A 25457-nucleotide genomic window follows, 5' to 3' on the forward strand; every position below is an offset into this window, starting at 1 on the left:
AGGGATAAGTGAGCAAGAGGGATGCTTAGCTTGCAACAATCAGGAATGTTTTCAGATGTTAAAAATCCACCCAAAGAGTGGGGAGACCTGATGGCAACCGGGATGAGCACGGTCATGATGGTATCTAGTCAGATCTTGAGAATATGGACTGGATTCACGACAGATCACATGGGGGTGTGAAATAGAAGAGTCAAGGTCGACTGGGTCTCCAAAAATATCTACACTGCTCTATTTCATTGTTTAAAAAGCTGAATCAAATATGGAAAAATGGTAGCCCTCTTTTCAATCAAAGTGGGAGGTCCATGAATGTGTTTATTATTGTCTGCCCCCACTGAAATGTCTGAAATAGGAGACGACAGTCAATGTCTGAGGAAAAGAGAATACCAATTGGGGTTCATCACCGTGTATCTTAATAATCATTGAAAAATACCTCTATTTCTTAAACTGTGTTCTGTGTCTACTAAGATGGCCAAATAGGAGAGACGAAATGCAAAGATAATTGATTTACTTTAGCTTTTGCTTGCACATTTTACAGCAGAAATATACAGGCTTCACATGCTCTGCAAAGATCCCCTGGGGGGTGTGATTCTGTGCCTAACCTTGGATGTTATGCACCAAGGAGGTTAATGAAATGATTTAAACACAGCAAGTCACGGTTGATAACCTATATGCATTTTTGCCTTCTTGATTTATTTATTTGTTTGATCCCCTTTCAAAGTGGCTATGACACTGAATCTCTTTGTTGGGCTGCAACGAATGCAGTAAAATTGCCAAGATTCTGTCCTTTGCTTACCAAGAAAGCACCTGCTCAAATGGAGCCAACACTAAAAAATTTCGATCCATTCTAGCTTAGACTATTTATATCTGGAATCTGGCGACAGATTTTTTTAAATAGGAATGGAGTCAAAATAATGTGAGTAGGGACGTATGTTGTCTGCACATCTCCTGTGTCACCAGGTGTCTTGTTTCATCAGCTGTTTCACACTGGGGAATGAGTGCATTACTCTGTTTTGGGATTAGACCTGTTGTAATTCAATGCAGTGTTTATGGTTCTACCAGAAATCTAAACAATGTAATGCTTTCATGGAAAACATACCTACAAGAAAACATATGAACTCGTTTTCAATGTGTATTATAAATCTTGGGTTTCCATGGTAAAGAATCAGCGGTAAAGAATCCGCCTGCCAATGCAGGAGATGGGAGTTCGATCCCTGGGCAGGAAGATCCCCTGGAGAAGGAAATGGCAACCCACTCCACTATTCTTGCCCGGGAAATCCCATGGACAGAGGAGCCTGGCGGGCTGCTACAGCCCACGGGGTTGCAAAAGAGCAACTAAACACGACAACAAAAATAACAAATCCTACACACTCTCAGAATTCAAGTTAAAAATGACAAACTTTCATACATTATTAAAGCAAATAAGGGTGCTGGAAAGCATCCGACAGCATGATTGCCAGATCAGGTGCTGATGTGTAAGGCACGTAGCAAGTTATCTCAAGCAACCATAAAATCACCACTACCGAGACCGCCAGCATCTCTCAATTTTAATTCACTTTAATTAAAAAAATAAAAATACTTTACTACATATATGACACATGTAAATACATAGTCAATATGGTGTCCCCAAGCGGTGTTAAGTGTTAGTCACTCAGTCGTGTCCAACTCTTTGCAACCCCATGGACTGTAGCCTTCCAGGCTCCTCTGTCCATGGAAGCCCCAAGTGGTAAGGGAGTTCAATAATTAAAGCTGTATCTTTGTTATAACTGCAAACATTTGGAACTTGATTCCCTAGAGCTTAAATTCTCCAAATGCTTTGACACAAAAGACCATTCCAGTCAGGGGAAAGTCATGGTCCACTGACATGGCTCAGCCCTGCATAAGGCCACCAAAATGCCCTCAAATTACTGAGGAGGGCGGATTTTACAAAGTATCAGGGAGAGAAAACAGCAATAAAGGGTGGTTATACAGAAAACACAGTCAACTTGGGATCTTAAGATGGGGTTTTATGTCAATTCAGCCCCAAGACTTAAAAAAAACTTAAAAAACCATTTAACACAACTAAACTTCAATTTCCCCACATATATAATGATTGGAGGTGATGAGATAATCTCTAATACCACTTTCAGTTATAAAACCCTTTTATAATAATATGTGATCATTTTGAATAAATAAAACATTCATGTAGAGCAAATAGAAAATAAAAAAATAAAAAGACTTAAAAACTATTCTGTTAAAAGTCTGGTTCCTAGCTGCCCTGGTCGCCACCTCCATACCTTACGCTCCCAAATACAAGTCATCATTTTCATTAATTTCTTACGTAATCTTCCAGACTCTCTTTACAAGAATATGTGCAAACATAAATACACATCCTGGGACTTCCCTGGTGATCCAGTGGTTAAGAATCCACCTTCTAATGCAGGCAAATGTGGGCTCAACTATGATCTCGCATGCCACAGAGCAACTAGACCCATGCTACACGACCAGAGGAAAATCTGCTCACTGCAACCAAGACCCAATGCAGCAATACATAAAGAAACATTAAAATATATACCCTTACTAGCCTCTTTTCTAGCAAAAAAGGCATGGTACTATAACCCACTGATCAGCCCACTCACAGCACACCCTGTAGAGCATCTCATGTCAATACGAAGAGATCTGCCTCATTCTTTTCAACAGCTGTACAGTTTTCACTATACAAACATCCAAAATCGAGTTAACCAACCCCACACAGAGAGTCACTTGGATTTTCCCAAGTCTTTTGCTATTACACATCATGCTGCAAAAATAACCAAACTTTTATGCATATTATCAGTACATTATAAGTTTAGGAGAAATTCCCAGAAGTGGAAATGCTAAGTCAACAGCTAAATGCATCTGTAATTTTGGTAAAACTTCCCAAACTGTCTTGCATACAGTTGGCACCTACCTGCATTCCTGCCAGCAAGTCTGAGAGAACCCGTCCCTCCATACTCCATCAAAACAGACCCGCTTCTTCCTTTCTCTTTTGGATATCCACCTCATCTGAGAAATCGTGCCATCTCAGTATGACTTTACTGGGCATTTCTCTTCTTATGATGAGTTCACGTAAAAGGCATGATTCTATGATCATTAAGTATCTACTCGTATTTATAAACCTATGTAAGTTTTCTTCTCACTGGATTATATGTAACAGCTCTACCATCTCAAGACAACAGTCCTACAGCCAAAAGACAACGCGTAAAGATTACCTCAGATATGCAGATGACATCACCCTTATGGCAGAAAGTGAAGAGGAACTAAAAAGCCTCTTGATGAAAGTGAAAGAGGAAAGTGAAAAAGTTGGCTTAAAGCTCAACATTCAGAAAACTAAGATCATGGCATCTGGTCCCATCACTTCATGGCAAATAGATGGGGAAACAGTGGAAACAGTGTCAGACTTTATATTTCTGGGTTCCAAAATCACTACAGATGGTGATTGCAGCCATGAAATTAAAAGACACTTACTCCTTGGAAGAAAAGTTATGACCAACCTAGATAGCATATTCAAAAGCAGAGACATTACTTTGCCAACAAAAGTCCGTCTAGTCAAGGCTATGGTTTTTCCAGTGATTGTGTATGGATGTGAGAGTTGGACTGTGAAGAAAGCTGAGTGCCAAGGAATCGATGCTTTTGAACTGTGGTGTTGGAGAAGACTCTTGAGAGTCCCTTGGATAGCAAGGAAATCCAACCAGTCCATCCTAAAGGAAATCAGTCCTGGGTATTCATCGGAAGGACTGATGCTAAAGCTGAAACTCCAATACTTTGGCCACCTCATGTGAAGAGCTGACTCACTGGAAAAGACCCTGATGCTGGGAAGGATTGGGGGCAGGAGGAGAAGGGGACGACAGAGGATGAGATGGCTGAATGGCATCACCGACTCGATGGGTATGAGTTTGGGTGAACTCCGGGAGGTGATGATGACAGGGAGGCCTGGTGTGCTGCGATTCATGGGGTTGCAAAGAGTCGGACATGACTGACCAACTCAACAGAACTGAACTGAAAGATTACTGATGGATCACTTCTTGCTTTAAGGGTTTAAAAAATGATTATCACTGAGATTTTCTTATTGTCAGATACTAATCACCATTACTCAGTATTTTACAAATGATACATAATACCAACATTCCTCCTAGAAAAGATATGCTTCAATTTCAACAGTGGAAGGAACAGTCTGGAAGACTACATGAAGACAATTTCATTTTACCAAATATCACAAATACTTAGGTGACAGAGAAGTGATAATTATGGCTGAAGGGTAGGTATAAAAAGCTTAAGATATAAAAAATATTTAATATTATAAAAAAATTTGTACCATCATTTCACTGCACATTTAAGAGTTCAACCATATTAATATAAAACAATTTTCTTAATATCATAAAATGAAATTATCAAAATAGGCACATCCATTTTACTAGTCAAGCTCTAAGCTATGTGAATAATCTCTTTTCGGAAACATATTTAAAAATTCTCAAGACCCTGGTAAATGTTAAACCTCTACCATCCATCAAACATCCAAAATGCAGATATAAATGTTTTTCCTATTTTTTTAAACTATGTGAGGAAATACCCAACTCATTTTTTTTTTTTAAATTCTTAAATAGATCCTATTTTTCTGGGAACACTCAAAATTTGTCAAGTCGAACCAAGCAACATTTTAGGTATCTGTGACATTTTTCTTCAATGACAAGAGACTCATCTGCACACACACACTTTGATTAGAAGTTGGGAAGAAACAAAGACGGCCAGAGGGCTTTCCAACTCTACAACTGGCCAGCTGCTGACATTTCACAGAAGGAAAAGACTTCTCTTGCCTGAACCAGCAGATGGTTCATAACATAGAACTTGGGCTTCCCAGGTAGGACTAGTGGTAAAGAACCCGCCTGCCAATGCAGAAGACATAAGAGATGCAGGTTCGATCCCTGAGTCAGGAAGATCCCCTGGAGGAAGACATGGCAACCCACTCCAGTATCCTTGCCTAGAAAATCCCCATGGAGAGAGGAACCTGGTGGGCTGCAGTGCATAGGGTAGCAAAGTCAGACACAACTGAAGCAACTTAGCATGCACGCAAACAGCATAGAACTTGTACTGTCATGTAAAGAATTATAAGAACACTGGGTTTGTATCACGTCTTTGATTCTATACAGCAGAGGTTCCCAACCTTTTTGGCACCAGGGGCTGGTTTCATGGAAGACAATTTTTCCATGAACCAGGGGTAGGGGAATGGTTTCTGGATGACTCAAGTAAATTACATTTATTGTGCACTTTATTTCTATTATTATTACATCAGCTCCACCTCAGATCATCAGGCATCAGATCCCCGCGGTCAGGGATCCCTGCTATAGAGTATCTGTGGGGTACCAGGGGTGCCCCCATTTACGAGTCTTGAAAACTGAGGCACACTGATTTGTAGAGTCATCCACAGGCACCTAAATGGACACAAAAACAGAGGGCACGTGATCCTAATCTTCACCACCAACAACTGAGCAAAGAGTCAGGAGCCCGACCGCCTGTCCTGTTACTAAGCGTGGGGTCCTGGGCAGGTTACATAAACTCCCTGGAACTAAGTCTCCTTGTAGGGAAATCCTCATTTTGAGGACTCAGTGAATTTGGCACTGGAAACAGGGGAAGCAGTGTTTTGGAGAAACATTATAATCAGGCTGAATTCCATTACTGCAGAAGTTTAATGAGAAGAAGCAAGGGCCGAGATGGAAACAATTCAAAAGCATCTCTTCCGTGGGGCTGACACTGGAGGATGAGTTAGGATAAAAGCCCAGCAAAGTATAGTCATTCCACAGTGAGTGCGGTGCAACACAACTGATGTCCATATAACCCAATCTCCGGAGATCTGAAGAGATGAGCACAAAAGTCCTGTTTTATTTGAGATTATCTGTCAAAATCTCCCCGGAACTTTAGCTCTTTATTCTTCTTTTTTTCTCTTCCTTCATTCCCTTTCTTTTCCTATCCATCTTCTCACCTTTCATCTCTCTGCATCCTCCCTGGATAAACCTGAGAACTACAAGGACAGGAAATTACATCTGTAAAGTACAGCACGGTACTCACTGATACTGTGGTTTATGGATCTCAATTTAAGAGGACTGGAATGCAACCTGGTTCCCAACTTAATTACTGTCATGTCTTATGGAAACAAAGTGCTGAAAATCTGAGAGCAACTGGGCTCTGGGGGAAAGTCAACTTATTGGAAATACCGTTTTAAAGAAATGTTTCATTAGCAGGTTGCTGCCTTTTTAAAGCCACAGCTCAGACACGTTCAAGTTTTTAATCCCAATCACTTGGCAATTCTGTACCCTCTCAACACACAGCAGAAACACAGCTGCCAATCATACAATAACAGAAGGGTAGCAATGTTTCACAGAGGAGGCCAGGGCCACATACCTCCCCAGGGGATGGAGCTGTGTGTGTGTACACATGTGGGTGCTAAGTCACTTCAGCGTGTGACCCCATCGACTGTAGCCCGCCAGGCTCCTCTGTCCATGGGATTCTCCAAGAAAGAGTACTGAGTGGGTTGCCACGTACTCGTCCAGGGCATCTTCCTGACCCGGGTATCAAACCTGCATCTCTTCTGTGTCCTGCATTGGGAGGTGGGTTCTTTACCGCTAGCAGCACCTGGGAAGCCCCAGGGAGCTGTAACAGACCCTAAGTCAAGCTAACCAAGAAACACACTGTCTCCCACTGCATCCGCAATGTTTATGGCATAAACGTCTCCACATCAACAAAGGCATCACTTTGGTGACAATACGAGTCCTCCTGAACCACCCAAACGCTGTCAATTTTCACAAAACACAAACCTTTGGGAGGGGTGAGATTGACTCCATTTTTAAGGCACCACTGTACTGGTAAAATCCCCAAAGAGTCCGCATGGCACAACATCGAGAGTTTACTAGGCTCTGGTCTGAGGTCATCAATAGTCACTTGAAAAAAATGATTGTTAAAAACCTGAAAGAAAAGACAACAGCACCCAGGGTTAACTCCTTGAGATGAACAAATAATGCTCCAAAGGAAGACTGGCACAGCTTTCAAATGAAGTAAATGTATTTCACCCCAATGGTCGCAGCAATAACTGCCGTTTCAGTATATATTCTTAAAGTGGTCCCATCATGAAAAAGTTTAAGGTGATCATTTCAGTCATACTAATGGAACTAAAACGCATGTTGGCTAGAATCTGAATGTGCTGGATTCTTCCACCATTTATAAAATGATATAAATAGTGGATAAGCTCAGTCCCTCAGTCATGTCTGACTTGTGACATCATCGACTGCAGCCCGCCAGGCTCCTCTGTCCATGGAATTTCCTGGGCAAGAACACTGGAGTGGGTTGACATTTCTTCCTCCAATAAATAGTATGTGTGTGTGTGTGTGTGTGTGTATTTATGTATGTATGTACACGTGTGTGTGTGTATTTAAAGTAGAAACACATACTTTAGATGTTACGATAGGTGAGTTCACTGAGACTTCTTTGATGGGGAAGGGAAGTTATAATCTTAAAAGACTATCAGTTCGTTAATAAAAATGTCTTTACATGAAATGGTACTTTCATTTTAAATCTGCGAATTGTAGATGTATGACTTTTCCTTTAATCAGTGAAAGCAGATGAGAGAAAGGAAGTGAAGTGTTCTCTGCCCCCTCACTCCAGAAATAGGACTTTGCTTATCACCATTTTCAAGTATTTTCAAAACAGATCACATGGGCTATAATCAGTGTAGCAGGAGGAGCCCAATTATTAGTACAAAGACTATGTATGCAAACTTATCAGCAGTTGTTTTCATGAGCACAGACAAGTGGTAGGCTCAGTGTCATGTGGTTAATAAGAGAAGGTGGCACATATTCAGTGGCTGAGTTCACTGCTATAAACTCAGTTTCTCATCGGCATCTCCTCCAAGTCACTGTAGGACACAAGTGTCTGCATTCTGCACTATCAGAGGACAAGTGATGTTCACCCACCCGTTACAAGAGGAGGCACCTGATCAAACTCGCTCCATGATGTAAGTGACCAAGACGGGAGCTTAAGACAGGGCTGGGCTGCAGAGGAAGCCCTCTTTCCTGGGTTTACTTGGCATCGAGCCTATTCCCTCGGGTTGGCTTGGAATAGAAAGACTTACTATGCGATCCACTCCAGAGGTGGAGGTCAGGAGCAGGGGATGGATGCTCACCTTGGTCACGGATGCAGGGCAAATGTGACTCATGTTTACGGTCTCTAGCTTCATCCCAACTGTGAAGAAATGGCTTCTCAAATCTGCATGGTCCTGCAAGGAAAAGACTGAAACTGTTAAAAAGACCTTGTATTGTAAATTAACTCTAACTGTCCGGATGCTTCCTTTGAATGTTTTAGTGGGCGACCTACAACAGACTGAAATAATTAACGCTCTCCAGCCTCTAATTATGGCAAGATACCATATGTTTAGGGCTTCCCTGGTGGCTCAGACGGTAAAGAATCCGCCTGCAATGTGTGAGACCTGCGTTTGATCCCTGAGTTGGGAAGATCCCCTGGAAAAGGGAGTGGCAACCCACTCCAGTATTCTTGCCTGGAGAACTCCATGGACAGAGGAGCCTGGAGGGCTACAGTCCATGCGGTTGCAAAGAGTCGGATGCGACTGAGAGACTTTTGCTTCACTTCATTGTGTATTTAATTATTTTCTTCAGGCTTAATTGTTTTTCCAAGAGAGAAACAAGCCTTGGTGGCCATGCTGAAATTTGTACTACACAATTAAAAAAAAAAACAAAAAAAACAAAACACCACATGGCTTTGATTTTCCTATCATGGACAGACGTGCAGCACAGTAATGGAAGCAACCCGTCATCTAAAACACAGCGGGGGCAGCCTCGGAAAAGGTGGCCTCTTGCTACTGGAGTTACTTCGCAGGCTTTGGGGAGGATCAGGTGGGGGGATACAGCTTGTCTTCTCTGCATTCAGGGTAACAGTGATGGGTACTGATACTGGTCCTTGGACATGTGGAGACAACACATCCCGAAACAGCCCAGCACCCAATCAGAACCTGCCTCCTGCTCTATAAAGATGAGCTACATCCCCCATTTAATAGGTGCCTGGCAGTTTTATAGACAATTCACCAAAGCCTTGTGTGTGTGAGCAGAGGCTTCCTGTCTTCTCAAGAAAACACATTTTCAGTAACTGCTTCAGCTACCCAGCAACAGATGAGGCTGGTGGGACTCAGGCCACCAGGATTTATCTTGCCGAGATGGAGGTCACCTCGTAACTCACGGTCTTTATAAACAGCAGTGGATAAATAAATGTCTTTGAGGCGTGTCCCTGAGGAAATAAGAGCTGCAAGTAAATCCTGCTGTTTCTAAATACATCAGTTGGGTGTGAGAAGTACAAACGCAGCCGGGGATCTATGACTTCCTTTGATCTGCCAATGTAAAGTGGATTTTTAAAAATCTTTATTGAAGTATAGTTGATTTACAATGCTGTGTTAGTCTCAGGTGTACAGCAAAGTGATTCAGTTACACGTACAAATATATGTGAATTCTTTTTCAGATTCTTTTCCATTACAGATTATTACAAGAAATTGAATATTGTTCCTGGTGCTATATAGTAGGTCCTTGTTATCTATCTAGTTTATATACAGTAGTGTGTATATTTTAATCCCAAATGTCTAATTTGTCCCAGACTCTCCGTGTGACCTTGACCAGTGACCTGAAGTCTTCAGCCAATTTCACATCCATCCCTGTCTCGGCTCCAAGCCCCACCAGAAGGTTGCTCAATCACAACTCCCAATGCTGGGGTGGAAACCCTTTAATGCACAGGAACCCTACACTAATAACTGTCCCTTACCTGCTCCAATAGTTTGGCCACTTGATATGAAGACCTGACTCTTTGGAAAAGACCCTGATGCTGGGAAAGACTGAGGACAGGAGGAGAAGGGGGTAGCAGAGGATGAGATAGTTAGATAGCATTACGGACTCAGTGGACATGAGTTTAAGCAAACTCTGGGAAAGATTGAGAACAGGGAAGGCTGGCATGCTGCAGTCCATGAGATCGCAAAGAGTCGGACATGACTTGGCATCGGAACAACCCCAATGACCTGCTGTCCTATTTTACTCATAGGTGTCTAGAGGGACCTGCTGCTCCTTAGAAATAAAGCATTAAGTCTTGGACAGAAATGTGGTCCACAGACAACCTTCTCTCTCCAAGGCTGTGGACTCTATAATAAATCCTTATTGTTAATGACTTCAGGGCCTCCTGAATTAAACTGTGCATCTAGGTTAAAAGGGGATCGCTCTGTGTACATACCACCCTCTCATCTTTCTAGAGTCCCTGCGCGCCTCTGTGAACCTCTGAACATCTTCCCCTCTGTTCATACTTAAGAAATATCACCACAGCAAAACCATATGTAGTCACATGTGGGATGAAAATAAAATATTAATGACATGAACATTTTTAAACCATTAAAATACCGTTAGCAACACTTTGTCTTGATGACAATAAAATATTTTAAAATAAAGTTTAGTGAACAAAGGTTGAGAAACAAGCTTTCCTTTGTGAATCACAACTTAGGTTTCCTACACTTCAATTTTTTCTACTAGGATTCAGTTGCAAGCACACAAATTTCTTACTTGTGGAAACCTATCTGGTTTTGTTCCAACCTATGTGAAAACTCTTGAGCTTTCTTCTTTAAAATACTGCAAAAAAAAAAAAAAAAAAGAAAGAAACTGAATATTTTGAGGGATTATTTGCAACCATAAGGAGGTCATTTATATTCTGGTCTCAAATATCCATGTCTATCAGTCACAGCAAACACTCGCTTCCAACAATACAAGAGAGAAGTCTACACATGGACATCACCAGATGGTCAGTATCAAAATCAGGTTGATTATATTCTTTGCAGCCAAAGATGGAGAAGCTCTACAAAGTCAGCAAAAACAAGACCAGGAGCTGACTGTGGCTCAGATCATGAGTTCCTTACTGCCAAATTCAGACTTAAATTGAAGAAAATAAAGAAAACCACTAGATCTTTCAGGCATGACCTAAATAAAATTTATTACAATTATGCAGTGGAAGTGAGAAATAGATTCAAGGGATTAGATCTGATAGAGTGCGTGAAGAACTATGGACGGATGCTCGGGACACTGTACAGGAGAAAGGGATCGAAACCATCCCCAAGAAAAAAAAATTTGAAAAAGCAAAAAATGGCTGTCTCAGGAGGCCTTACAAATAGCTGTGAAAAGAAGAGAAGCAAAAAGCACAGAGGAAAAGGAAAGATCAACCCATTTGAATGGAGTTCCAAGAATAGCAAGGAGAGATAAGAAAGCCTTCCTTATAATCAGTGCAGAGAAACAGAAGAAAACAATAGAACGGGAAGGACTAGAGATCTCTTCAAGAAAATGAGAGATACCAAGGGAACATTTCATGCAAAGATGGGCACAATAAAGGACAGAAATGGTTTGAACCTAACAGATGCAGATGAGATTAAGAAGAGGTGGAAAGAATTATACAAAAAGATCTTCATGACCCAGATAATCACGATGGTGTGATCACTCACCTAGAGCCAGACATCCTTGAATGTGAAGTCAACTGTGCTTTAGGAAGCATCACTATGAACAAAGCTAGTGGAGGTGAAGGAATTCCACTTGAGCTATTTCAAAACCTAAAAGATGATGCTGTTAAAGTGCTGCACTCAATATGCCAGCCAATTTGGAAAACTCAGCAGTGGCCACAGAACTGGAAAAGGTCAGTTTTCATTCCAATCCCAAAGAAAGGCAATGCCAAAGAATGCTCATACTACCGCACAATTGCACTCATCTCACACGTGAGCAAGTAATGTTCAAAATTCTCCAAGTCAGGCTTCAACAATACATGAACCGTGAACTTCCAGATGTTCAAGCTGGATTTATAAAGGCTGAGGAACCTTAGATCAAATTGCCAACATCCACTGGATCATCGAAAAAGCAAGGGAGTTGTACAAGAACATTTATTTCTGCTTTATTGACTATGCCAAAGACTTTGATTGATTGGATCACAATAAACTGTGGAAAATTCTGAAAGAGATGGCAATACCAGATCACCTAAGCTGCCTTCTGAGAAATCAGGAGTTAGAACTGGACATGGAACAAGAGACTGGTTCCAAATAGGGAAAGGAGTATGGAGAGGCTGTATATTGTCACCCTGCTTATTTAACTTATATGCAGAGTACATCATGAGAAACGCTGGGATGGATGAAGCACAAGCTGGAGTCAAGACTGCTGGGAGATATATTAATAACCTCAGATAGGCAGATGACACCACCCTTATGGCAGAAAGTAAAGAAGAACTAAAGAGCCTCTTGATGAAACTGAAGAGGTGAGTGAAAAAGTTGACTTAAAACTCAACATTTAGAAAACTAAGATCATGGCTTCCAGTACCTTCACTTCATGGCAAACAGATGGGGAAACAGTGGAAACAATGAGAAACTTTATTTTCTTGGGCTCCAAAATCACTGCAGATGGTGACTGAAATTAAAGCCATGAAATTAAAAGACGCTTACTCCTTGGAAGAAGTTAAGACCAACCTAGACAGCATATTAAAAAGCAGAGACATTACCTTGCCAACAAAGGTCCTTCTAGTCAAAGCTATAGTTTTTCCAGGAGTCATGTATGGATGTGAGAGTTGGACTATAAAGAAAGCTGAGCACCGAAGAATTGATGCTTTTGAACTGTGGTGTTGGAGAAGACTCTTGAGAATCCCTTGGATTGCAAGGAGATCCAACCAGTCCATCCTAAAGAAAATCAGTCCTGAATATTCATTGGAAGGACTGATGCTGAAGCTGAAACTCCAATACTTTGGCCACCTGATGGGAAGAACTGACTCACTGGAAAAGACTCTGATACTGGGAAAGACCAAAGGCGGGAGGAGAAGGGGACAACAGAGGATGAGATTGTTGGATGGCATCACCTACTCAATGGACAAGAGTTTGAGTTAACTCCGGGAGTTAGTGATGGACAGGGAGGCCTGGCGTGCTGCAGTCAACGGAGTTGCAAAGAGTCAGACACAACTGAGCGACTGAACTGAAATGAACTATTGACTATCCCTTATTAATAAACATGAGCTCCAAATTTCAAAAAGGAACTTGGAAATTTTAAAATATATCCTTTTCTGCTCAGATCTAACTTTCACTTTCTTTAGGTCATTTTTTTTTTAATGAAATCTTACAAATTTCAAATTACTTTTTAAAATTTTAGTTACTTATTTATTTTTGGCTGTGCTAGATCTTCGTTGCTGTGTGGGCTTTTCTTTAGTTACAGCGAGCAGAGGCTACACCACAGTTCAAAAGCATCAATTCTTCGACTCTCAGCTTTCTTTATAGTCCAACTCTCACATCCATACCTGACTCCTAGAAAAACCATAGCTTTGACCAGACGGACCTTTGTTGGCAAAGTAATGTCTCTGCTTTTTAATATGCTGTCTAGGTTGGTCATAACTTTTCTTCCAAGGAGTAAGTGTCTTTTAATTTCATGGCTGCAGTCACCATCTGCAGTGATTTTGGAACCCAAGAAAATAAAGTCTGTCACTGTTTCCCCATCTATTTGCCATGAAGTGATGGCACCAGATGCCATGATCTTAGTTTTTTGAATGTTGAGCTTTAAGCCAACTTTTTCACTCTCCTCTTTCACTTTCATCAAGAGACTCTTTAGTTCTTCTTTGCTTTCTGCCGTAAAGGTGGTGTCGTCTGCATATCTGAGGTTACTGATATTTCTCCGAGCAGTCTTGACTCCAGCTTGTGCTTCATCTATCCCAGCATTTCTCATGATGTACTCTGCATTTAAGTTAAATAAGCAGGGTGACAGTATATAGCCTTGACATACTCCTTTCCGTATTTGGTATCAGTCTATTACTCCATGTCCATTTCTAACTGTTGCTTCTTGACTTGCCTACAGATTTCTCAGGAGGCAGGTCAAGTGGTCTGGTATTCCCATCTCTTTCAGAATTTTCCACAGTTTGTTGTGATCCACACAGTCAAAGGCTTTGGCATAGTCAATAAAACAGATGTTCTTCTGGAACTCTCTTGCTTTTTTGATGATCCAATGGATGTTGGCAATTTGATCTAAGGTTCCTCTGCCTTTTCTAAATCCAGCTTGAACATCTGGAAGTTCACGGTTCATGTATTGTTGAAGCCTGACTTGGAGAATTTTGAACATTACTTGCTCGCGTGTGAGATGAGTGCAATTGTGCGGTAGTTTGAGCATTCTTTGGCATTGCCTTTCTTTGGGACTGGAATGAAAACTGACCTTTTCCAGCATTTTCACAGCATCATGTTTTAGGATTTGAAATTTCTCAACTGGAATTCCATCACCTCCACTAGCTTTGTTTGTAGTGATGCTTCCTAAGGCCCACTTGACTTTGTATGCCAGGATGTCTGGCTCTAGGTGAGTGATCACACCATCATGATTATCTGGGTCATGAAGTTCTTTTCTGTATAGTTCTTCTATGTATTCTTGCCACTTCTTCTTAGTATTCTTGCCACTTCTTAATATCTTCTGCCTCTGTTAGGTCCATACCATTTTTGCCCTTTATTGTGCCCATCTTTGCATGAAATGTTTCCTTGTTATCTCCAATTTTCTTGAAGAGATCTCTAGTCTTTCCCATTCTATTGGTTTCCTCTGTTTCTTTGCACTGATCAGTGAGAAAGGCTTTCTTATCTTGCCTTCCTATTCTTTGGAACTCTGCATTCAGTGGGTATATCTTTCCTTTTGTCCTTTGCTTTTTACTTCTCTTCTTTCCACAGCTATTAGTAAGGCCTTCTCAGACAACCATTTTGCCTTTTTGTATTTCTTTTTCTTGGGGATGGTCTTGATCACCGCCTCCTGTACAGTGTCATGAACCTCCATCCATAGTTCTTCAGGAACTCTTATCTGATATAATCCCTTGAATCTATTTGTCACTTCTACTGTATAATCATAAGGTATTTGATTTAGGTCATACCTGAACGGTCTAGTGGTTTTCCCTACTTTGTTCAATTTAAGTCTGAATTTGGCAGTAAGGAGCTCATGATCTGAGCCACAGTCAGCTCCCGGTCTTGTTTTTGCTGACTTTGTAGAGCTTCTCCATCTTTGGCTGCAAAGAATATAATCAATCTGATTTCAGTATAGACCATCTGGTGATGTCCATGTGTAGAGTCTTCTCTTGCATTGTTGGAAGAGGGTGTTTGCTATGACCTAACACCCAAAAAAGATGTTGTTTTCATTATAGGGGACTGGAATGCAAAAGTAGGAAGTCAAGAGATACCTGGAGTAACAGGCAAATTTGGCCTTGGAGTACAGAATGAAGCAGGGCAAAGGCTAATGGAATTTTGCCAAGAGAATGCACTGGTATAGCGAACACCCTCTTCCAACACTGCAAAGGAATTCAGTCAGAGAAACATCAAAACTACATGATTTCTTGATATCCATTCCAATTCTGTGTTCTGCCATCATCCATTCATTTGATCAGCATCCACTAAAAACCACTGGGGCACCACCCAGTGAGCTTCCCTGGAGGCTCAGTGGTAAAGAATCTGCCTGCAATGCAGGAGACCTGGATTCAGTCCCTGCATAGGGAAGATCCCCTGGAGAAGGGAATGGCTACCCACTCCAGTTTTCTTGTCTGGAGAATTCCATGGACAGAGGAGCCTGAGCCTGGCGATCTACAGTCCATGGGGTCGGAAAGAGTCAGACGTGACTGAACGACTAGCACTTTCACTTCGCTTTCACTACAGACCAGGCCACCGGATGATGCACAGAATACACACAGTGAAAACTGCACTTGTAAAAGGCGGAAGGAAGAGACACACAGAGAACAACGATGGTAGACGCAGGCTTAGAAGAAAAATTCAGAACAAATACTGTTTTCACTTGTAGCATCAAAAAGCATAACCACCAAGACACTGGCAGTCCAGGGATTTAAAAGCATGAAACTTAATTTTGAATATAAAAATCATGAGACTTCGGATGACAATGAAATGATTCTGGGAAGGTGGGACAGTAAATTCAGTTAGAGAGGCTGGGTCTTAAAATGCTGCATTGAGGTTTTTAGGTCTGATCCAAAAAGCAAAAGTAGTCATTCAGCACTCCTAATAAATACAGAGATTTTTATGATAAAAAAAATTCAATGCCAGTGCATTTCCAAATAAGCCAATATACAGACCTTCTGAGCTCAGTGTGTGTGCAAATAAATGTACATACATATGAATATATGAGAAAAGGCAAAGATATTCTCATTGGAAAACAAATTTAGTTCGAGCCCATTTACTTGGGCTATTAATAGTCAGAGAACACGCGTTCATTTACAGACACCAGCTAATCATTTTTGATTCTAAGGAGAGACTGAGGGAAGTGTTGCTGACCCTGGAAATGATTCAGAAAACCGATGATCTGCTGAGAGATAATGGGAAATTCACTGAGGGTTGAAAGATACATCCTGGCCTCTGCAAAGCTCCGAAGAATCCTTCACACCTCTCAATTACTGGATCAAGAATGACGCTGTTCCTGAAATGAGGAGCAAGTAGTAAATCCTCAGGACATTTACAGATGTGCCTGTCACATTCACGCAATACTGTTTATTCAAACGAACCAGAGTCCGGTTAAACTGCTTATGGAAAATCCCCTTTCTTTTAAGACAGGCTGGCAATGTCATTCCCATTTTCATTAATGCCTATACATTTTATTTTTGCCCTCAAGTAGTTTTATATTGATTAGAAGTAAAACACCATTCATTTTACTGAAGGGCTGTCTTACCAGCCTACCTTAACAATCGCTCTTCAGGGAATCTTATTTTCAGTCGAATGACAATGTAAAAGAGATTATTATACACATCAACTTCCATAACCCACGCAAACCTCATCAGCTTTATTTTTCCTAAACCCACAGAGCTTTCACTCTCTCAGGAAATCAGTCCTGAATATTCATTGGCAGGACTGATGTTGAAGCCGAAACCCCAATACTTTGGCCACCTGATGAGAAGAACTGACACATTGGAAAAGACCCTGATGCTGAGAAAGACTGAGGGCAGGAGGAGAAGGGGACGACAGAGGATGAGATGGTGGGATGGCATCATTGACTGGCTGCACAAGAGTTTGAGCAAGCTCTAGGAGTTGGTGATGGACAGGGAAGCCTGGCATGCTGCAGGCCATGGGGTCGCAAAGAGTCGGACACGACTGAGCAACAACTGAACCGAAGAGTCAGAGACTCTGCACTGACACTAGCTTGGTTTGGATTAAAATATTCAAGCAGGGAGAAACAGTAACAGCAATGAACATATTGTAAATACTTCTGAGCACCTTCCTTGTATTATTATTTCCCCTCACAGCAGACTATGGGGTGGGATCCATCTTACAGACAGGAAACTAAGACATATAGAGGTTAAGTTACCTAAACAAGGACACACAGCTGACAAGAGAATGCATGTGTGCCTGCTAACTCTGCAATGCCATGGTCTATAGTCCGCCAGGCTCCTCTGTCCATGGGATTCTCCATGCATGAATACTGGAGTGGGATGCCATTTCCTTCTGCAGAGGCTCTTCCAGACTCAGGGATCGAACCTGCATCTCCTATTTCGCCTGCACTGGCAGGCGGATTCTTTACTTCTAGAGCCACCTGGGAAGCCAGGATTCAAATCTACATGGTCTGATGCTAAGAACATGACCTAGCCATCAGATTACCTAGTCGTCTGTGATTAGCCATGGAACAGACTGAGAAGCAAAGACCAAAATGGCTCTTTTCATTTTTCAACTGCTAATAGTTAAGCAAGCCAAAAAATAACAATAAATAAAACCCTTATTTACAACCTATATGCTCCTAAGATGCTATTTCAAAGACAGATATTGCCAGGTTAAAAAGTGATAGCTATTAATACTGACCACTTTCTGCAAACCTCCAATTACTGCTGTCAATTCACAGCACTTGTTGATGGCTCAAGAAAAAACTGTCAAGATAAAATTCTGACACTAGAATTACCTCCCAATGGTTGTATACAATCGGTCTTCATCAACAATGAACCAGTATTTTTTACTAATTGCTTTCATGTTCTTTAAGGCATGGAGATTGAAGAAATGCATACAGCAAATGCTTACAATGCTCTACAAGTTATCAGTCACCGAATCCTATCTGTCGTAATGATATCAGTGCTAACCCAGATGGGTTCATCTGATAAATGGAGTTCATCCAGGAAACGTGCCCAGCTGCGAAGTCCACAGGAGTCCCAACCTGCTGGTGGTATTTTCAATACTCTGTATTAAGTGCTAACCTGGGTACAGAATGAAGTAAAAAACATGTGGTTCCCAACACTGAGAATCTTGGAATTTAGTTAGAAAATGAATGAGATGTGAATGAGATATGATAAAGAAGCCTGGAAAAAAAGTGTGCACAAAATGCAATATATTTGGCATTCTGCCCAATGTCTTCCTTTAATTCGCCTGTGAGGCAGAGGACATCAGACAACCTCAGAGCACCCCCAGGTACATGCTGGTCCCCGAGATGCCTTTAAAGGGCATCTTTATCTTTAAAGGGACCCTTATGCCTGGGGAAAAAAGCATGACCTGAAAGAATCAAATATCACCATTTAAGAAACACTGCTGCCCAGAGCGGGCTTCCCAGGTGGCGCAGTGATAAAGAATCCACCTGCCAATGCAGGAGACGTAAGAGATGCGGCTTCAATCCCTGTGTCGGGAAGATCCCCTGGAGGAAGAACTGGCAACCCACTCCTGTACTCTTGCCTGGGGAATCCCTTAGACAGAGGAGCCTCATGGGCTACAAAAAGTCAGACACGACTGAGCACACACTGCACAGAGCTGCCTGAATATTGGTCACTGGCGGAGCAGCAAAGCTTCAGGGTGAATACTGAGGTTCTCTATAACACAGACAAGTGCCAGAGTATTAGCCCACAGAAGGAGGTGAACAGTACTAACTGAGAGGCAGAAGACAGGGAAAAAGAAAGAACATTTTAGGGTCACCTCATCTCCCCAATGCCTCCTTGATCTTAACCTACTGATTGCTCTCCATTTACTTGAGGAGCTGGCAGCGCTTACAATTTAGCACACGTGTATCACAGGTTCTCCAAACAGCCAAAGCTTCTTGCCAACCCTGCTTCATTAGATAAATACACCCCACATGATACAAAAATAGGAAGACTGTGGCATGGGGGAGAGGGAGTTTAAACTAATTAACAAGACAATTAAAATGTACTCGGTGAAGATTTTCATGTAAGAAAAGCAGTGCCTCACTCTCTGTCCAGAAACCAAACTTTTACAGCCCCAGTTCCATGATTAAATACTCCAGGAACTTCCTTCAGCGGTGGCTATTTGAGCCTCAATCTTTAATCCTCTGGTTCTAGTTTTGCTCATGAGGATATAAAAAATGGACAAAAAACAATATGCAATTCAGTCCCCTTGCACATAAGTATCAAAATCTTTTAGCACATCATACACAAAAACACTGCTATATGACCCAGAAATCCCACTGCTGGGCATACACACCAGGAAACCAGAATTAAAAGAGACACGTGCACCCCAGTGTTCATTGCAGCACGATTTACAATAGTTAGGACATTGAAGCAACCTAGATGTCCACTGGCAGACAAATGGATAAGGACGTTGTGGTACACATACACCATGAAATATTACTCAGCTATTAAAAAGAACTCATTTGAATCAGTTCTAATGAGGTGGGTGAAACTGGAGCCTACTATACAGAGTGAGGTAAGTCAGAAAGAAAAACACCAATACAGTATATTAATGCATATATATGGGATTTAGAAAGATGGTAACAATAACCCTGTATGCAAGACAGCAAAAGAAACACAGATGTAAACAATAGACTTTTGGACTCTGTGGGAGAAGGTGAGGGTGTGATTATTTCAGAGAACAGCATTGAAACATGTATATTACCATATGTGAAATACATCACCAGTCCAAATCGATGCATGAAACAGGACACTCAAAGCCGGTGCAGTGGGAGGGGATGGGGAGGGAGGGGGGTTCAGGATGGGGAGCACATGTACACCCATGGCTGATTCAAGTCAGTGTATGGCAAAAAACCACTACAATATTGTAAAGTAATTAGCCTCCAATTAAATTAATTAATAAAAAAAAGAACATTTCCCAGTATAATTTTTTCAGTTGCAACATGCCAGTTTTTTTTTTTTTGGTCTTCAGGGACCTCAAACATTGCATAAGCATCTTTTCAAAGGCTTCATTTAATTTGCATAATTTCTAAGAATAGGCTTCAGAAAAGTCAAAGGAGGGTTTTAATTAGCCTTACACATATATATTATCAATACACAATGCCCTAGGCCTTAATTCCTTCATTCACATCAGCATGTTCTGTTATGCTAAAAAAAAAAAAAATCCAATGCAATTTATCATACTGTTCCTCTTTTGTCTTACCAAAGACCTAGTTCTCATATGGTCATTAGATAATTACCCTCTTTACATTAGTTTCATCTAAAAATGGACATTAAGATGCCAGCATTAATTAAATCAATAGCATTATTATATTTCAATTTGCACTTAATTAAACTCACCCAACGAAGTCTTTATTAAAAAAATAAAAAATCCATAAGCTGAACACTAATAAGTATTTCCATTTTTTACTTACAGCTGTAAATACCAATTTTTATCAGCTAGTCCTGCATTCAATCAAGTCAAAAAGCAGTCATGAGAAAACCTAGTACTACATACTTCAACCCCAACCACAAAGATTTGTAACAGGTGATTGTAGCAGGACTATTTCCAAAGTTAAGTTCCCAAACTGATACACTGGTTGTTTTAAAACAACAGGGGCAAGGAGAATGCCTTTCACTGATAAATACTTAGAACACCACAAAAGCACTGTAAGTGGCTAGAAATTCAACCTTACTTACAGCACCACTGTAAGAAAACAAAACAAAACAAAAACAGGAAAACAAACACATAGGTAAACAGTGATTACGGGCTTCCATAGAGGTTCAGTAATAAAGAATCCGCCTGTCATGCAGGAGATATGGGTTGGATCCCTGGGTCAAGAAGATCCCCTGCAGGGAACAGCAACCCACTCCAATATTCTTGCCTGGAGAATTGCATGAACAGAGGAGCCTGGCGGACTACAGTCCACGGGGCCACGAGACTTGGAGACGACTGAGCAACTAACCAACAATGAAGTGTGGCAAGTGGGATCCTAGTTCCCTGAGCAGGCAAATCACAGCAAAGATAGCCAAGATGGACTGTGTTTTTAAATTCTCAAGTGTTTAGAATTAAAATCAAGACACTACCTAGCAGCCTACAGGCAACAGCACAGGGGCCCACAATCCAGACTTCACTATTTTTTTTTTAATTATAGTTTCTTTACTTTGCCAGCAAAGGTTCATCTAGTCAAGGCTATGGTTTTCCAGTAGTCACATGGATGTAAGGGTTGACTATAAAGAAGCTGAGTGCCAAAGAATTGATGCTTTTGAACTGTGGTGTTGGAGAAGACTCTTGAGAGTCCCTTGAACTGCAAGGAGATCCAACCAGTCCATCCTAAAGGAAATCAGTTCTCAATATTCATTGGAAGGACTGATGCTGAAGCGGAAACTCCCGTACTTTGGCCACCTGATGCGAAGAGCTGACTCAGGTGAAAAGACCCTAATGCTGGGAAAGACTGCAAGCAGGAGAAGGGGACGACAGACGATGAGATGGTTGGATGGCATCACCGACTGGATGGACATGAGTTTGAGTAGGCTCTGGGAGTTGGTGATGGACAGCTAGGCCCGGCATGCTACGGTTCATGGGGTCACAAAGAGTCGGACACGACTGAGTGACTGAACTGAACTGATAGTTTCTTTAAAACGCTGTGTTGGTTTCTGCTGTACAATGAAGTGAGTCAGCCCTAACCCTCCCTCTTGAACCTCCCGTTCCACCCGCTGGATCATCACAGAACGACGAGCTGAGTTCCCTGTGCTAGACAGCAGCTTCCCACTAGTGAGCTGTCTTGCACATGGCAGTGTACATATGTCAATGCCACTCTCCCAACTCGCCCCACCCTCTCCTTCCCCATCTGCGTCCACATGTCCACTCTCTGTGTCTCTATTCCCTCCCTGCAGATACCTTCATCATTACCGTTTTTGACTCGTTATATATGTGTTTATGTGATGTTTGTTCTGAACTCTCGACACAACTGGGCTTTGAGATTTTCACCATTACCTTTCCTGTTGGACCAAGCTGCCCTCTTTAGCAGGTCTCACAAGATTTTTTCCAACACACGTAAAAACAGGTTGTCCCCACTGTGCTTTCTGAGTTCTGTGAGGCAAGGGCTACAGTTCAAAAACCCAGAACATGTGAAGAATAACGCACACAAGCCCCTCCTCTGGTTTCTCTAAGTGGCAAAGGACGAGCATTACATAAACTGATGTGATTCACCATCCCAGAGAGGCTGTCCTGTCTGAGTCTTTAAAGAGATGAGAAAGAGCAGGAAAGTGGGGGAATTGCAGAGACTGAGCTCCCAAGCCTGGGTGTGCAGGACCGGAGTCCATGTTAGGGCAGCCCAGGGCCCACCACTGAGCAGAAACTCTGAGGTCAAGTCAGCAACACCAGCAGGATCACAGGGCTCCAGCCCCCAGGCCAGTGAGAACATGATCTGCTGTCTAAGACAGGCTCTCTTTCAAAGAACCATTGGGTTTTAGTTGACGAGAAAGAAAGAGTCACCACGCGTCACACATTTTGTTCAGTCGCTAAGTCACATCTGACTCTGTGACCCATGAACTGCTCCTCTTTCCTTCACTGTCTCTCAGACTTTGCTCAAGTTCATGTCCATTGAGTCAGTGATGCTATCTAACCATCTCATCCTCTGCCGCCCCCTTCTCTTTTTGCCCTCAATCTTTCCCAGCATCAGGGTCTTTTCCAACGAGTTGGCTCTTCACATCAGGTGGCCAAAGTACTGCTTCATTATTTGGTATCAGACATGCTGCTGGCTGGAACAGGGACTGTCATGCTCAAGAAATTAAGTTCGGGCCCTACAGAGGGGGCCTCGAGCAAATTCAGGAAGAATCCAAGGGTCCCACCTGAAGGCCAAATTCAGCTACAAGTCTTATGGTGTTGCTGTATTTAGCTGCCCAAGAAGGGAAGAAGTCGGTCGCCATAGAAACCGTAACCTGACAACCTGTGGTAACAGCAGTTCACACTGTCTCTTACCCCTTCGGCCACACCAGACAGAATGAGAAAGAAAAGCTCTCTTGGCTACTCTTGACCTTCTCTCTCTGGCCTGTGACCTTGGTCTCAGATGAGAAAACAGACGAGGGTTTCTCGTCTTAACTAAGGGTTAAGTTGACAAACACACCAACAGGTACATAATTCAAAGTTGGAAAGAGCTAAAGAAATACCAGATGTGGATTGTTCCATGTGTTACGAGCACAGCCTGTACACTCTGAGTGGTGAAGAAATACGTGCACGGAATGTCTGTCTTTATGTGTCTGTGGGGAAAAAAAATCACAATGGCCACACAGAGTATCTTTTTTTCTCAATTAGCCTTTTCTCAGTGGTCCCTTCTCTGTTTATCAAACATGAACTTATGGGAAAACACGGAGGAATGAAAAGTGAGACAGGCATCACCTAAGATGAAACCAAACTAGGCTTAACTTACCACTTTGTCCTTAGTAGAAGCCCCTTATTTACAGATGTCAAGGGCACTTAACATCTATAACGCGTTGTCAGTTACAGATACATAACTTTGGATCCGTTCAACCGCTACCCAAGTCAGAGACGACAGAGGCTGAGCTGTGAGGGGGTCACCAGGAGACTGGGAGTCTTATCCAAGCACTCCACCAGGCACACCTTTTACCTGCTGTGAGTCCTGACAAAGTCAAAGCCTCAGCTCTCACGACCTTGAACCCCTTTAACCTCCACCACGGCCACATGTATTGATGGGAAGCTGGTCAAGGCAGCCACGATGGATGGGAACTTTTATCCAAGTAGAGATTTGTACTTATGTCTTCACTAGCCTACTCAAGAAGACATACTGAGTGCTTCCTATGGCTGAAGTGTTCAAGGTGCCAGCTCATGAAAATAGAAGCAATCTGCTCTCATGGAGCGTACATTCCAGGAAGAAGAAATGGAGCAGACCCAGAGAAAGCAACCTGATGCACACGGCATCAGGGGATAAAAGCCAAGCAGGCTGCAAGGCTGGGGAGATGGCGTGAGGATGCTTTTTCTGACTTTAAGCAGAGACTTGAAGACAGTGAGGGGGGTGAGAAGGGGAAATCACGCTCCAAGTAGAGAATCACCGCAAAGGCCTGTGAACGGGCATCTCTGTGCCCTGGACAGATGGCAGAGGCTGGTGGCAGAGCAGAGTTGATGAGGCCTGTGAGCAGCAGAGGTGCTCAGAGAGCACATGGGGATCCCAGCATCACACGTGAGTCTGATCAGGAACCACACAGCCGAGGAGTGACATGATCTGAATCCTGTTTCAAAACAATCCGTCTGGCTGCTCTCAGAACAGACTGCAGAGGGGCCATGAGTGAACAAGCCCAGAAACAAATTCTGAGACGGATGCAAGAGTCCAGGGGGGATGGTGGCTTGGACTAGGGTGCTGGTGGCGGACACAGTGAAGGGTGAGTGGACTCAGGATTCTGGATTCTTCCAGCAGAGCCAAGAGGCTCCTAGACGAGCGGAATGGAGGCGTGCAGACAAGAACAGGCACAGGAAGCAGGCCTGAGAAAGGCCTGCCTCCAGGGTCAGGAGGCAGGTTAACAGGACCCAACAAGGACGTGAAGTCTTCCCTAAATATAAGAGTGGCCCACTGCACCCACAGTTTGTACCAACCATACAGTGTATAGCAACACCCCTAGTTTCCCTCCAGGCGGCCGGAAGATGGGTGCCTGCTGGGCAAAGGGCACCTACAACTGCCTGCCCCCCACGACTGCCCCGACACCCTGAGTCTCTCCCGAGCACCCCCAGGACATGTTGGGCCAACGTGCTGCGGGAGGAATTAAGACCATCCTGTGCACTTTCTCTGGAAGAGGACTCTAGGTAAAGAAGCGTGTGTGGGGGGGTTTCCAGCATTCACTGCATTCATTGTCTTTGCTGATTTTGCCAGCTGTCTTTTATTCTTTTTAAGGAAGCTTTTTTTTCTTCCCTAATTTTACTTGTTTTTGGCTGTGCTGGGTCTTTGTTGTTACGTGGGCTCTCTAGCTGTGGGAGCTCGGGGCTGCTCTCTAGCTGAGGTGCATGGGCTTCTCATGGCAGTGGTTTCTCTTGCTGCAGAGCACAGGCTCTAGATAGGGTTCACTGGCTTCAGCAGTTGCAGCTCCTGGGCTCTAGAGCACAGGCTCAATAGTCGTGGTACACGGGCTTAGTTACTCCTGGCATGTGTGATCTTCGTGGATCAGGGACGGAACCCACGTCTCCAGGGTTGGCAGGCAGATTCTTTATCACCAGGCCACCAGGGAAGCCCCTTGCCTGCTGGATCCCTCACTGTAATAAACTACAGCCGTGATTACAGCAACCTTGA

The 25457-nt window shown here is 42.7% G+C and overlaps 1 protein-coding gene across 4 annotated transcripts in view; it reads right to left on the minus strand.

Annotated features, from left to right (window-relative positions):
* SFMBT2 (Scm like with four mbt domains 2) overlaps positions 1-25457 on the minus strand; it is a 178203-nt gene that overhangs the window by 59141 nt on the left and 93605 nt on the right. For all 4 annotated transcript variants that reach the window (XM_027560163.1, XM_027560164.1, XM_027560161.1 and 1 more), the window contains exons 8-9: positions 8186-8278; positions 6825-6972 (exon numbers count right to left, since the gene is read on the minus strand). In XM_027560163.1, the coding sequence (XP_027415964.1) occupies positions 6825-6972; positions 8186-8278 (241 nt within the window). The remainder of the gene's footprint in view (positions 1-6824; positions 6973-8185; positions 8279-25457) is intronic.

Source organism: Bos indicus x Bos taurus, chromosome 13 (assembly GCF_003369695.1).
Source record: "Bos indicus x Bos taurus breed Angus x Brahman F1 hybrid chromosome 13, Bos_hybrid_MaternalHap_v2.0, whole genome shotgun sequence".
In the NCBI taxonomy this organism is placed as follows: domain Eukaryota; kingdom Metazoa; phylum Chordata; class Mammalia; order Artiodactyla; family Bovidae; genus Bos; species Bos indicus x Bos taurus.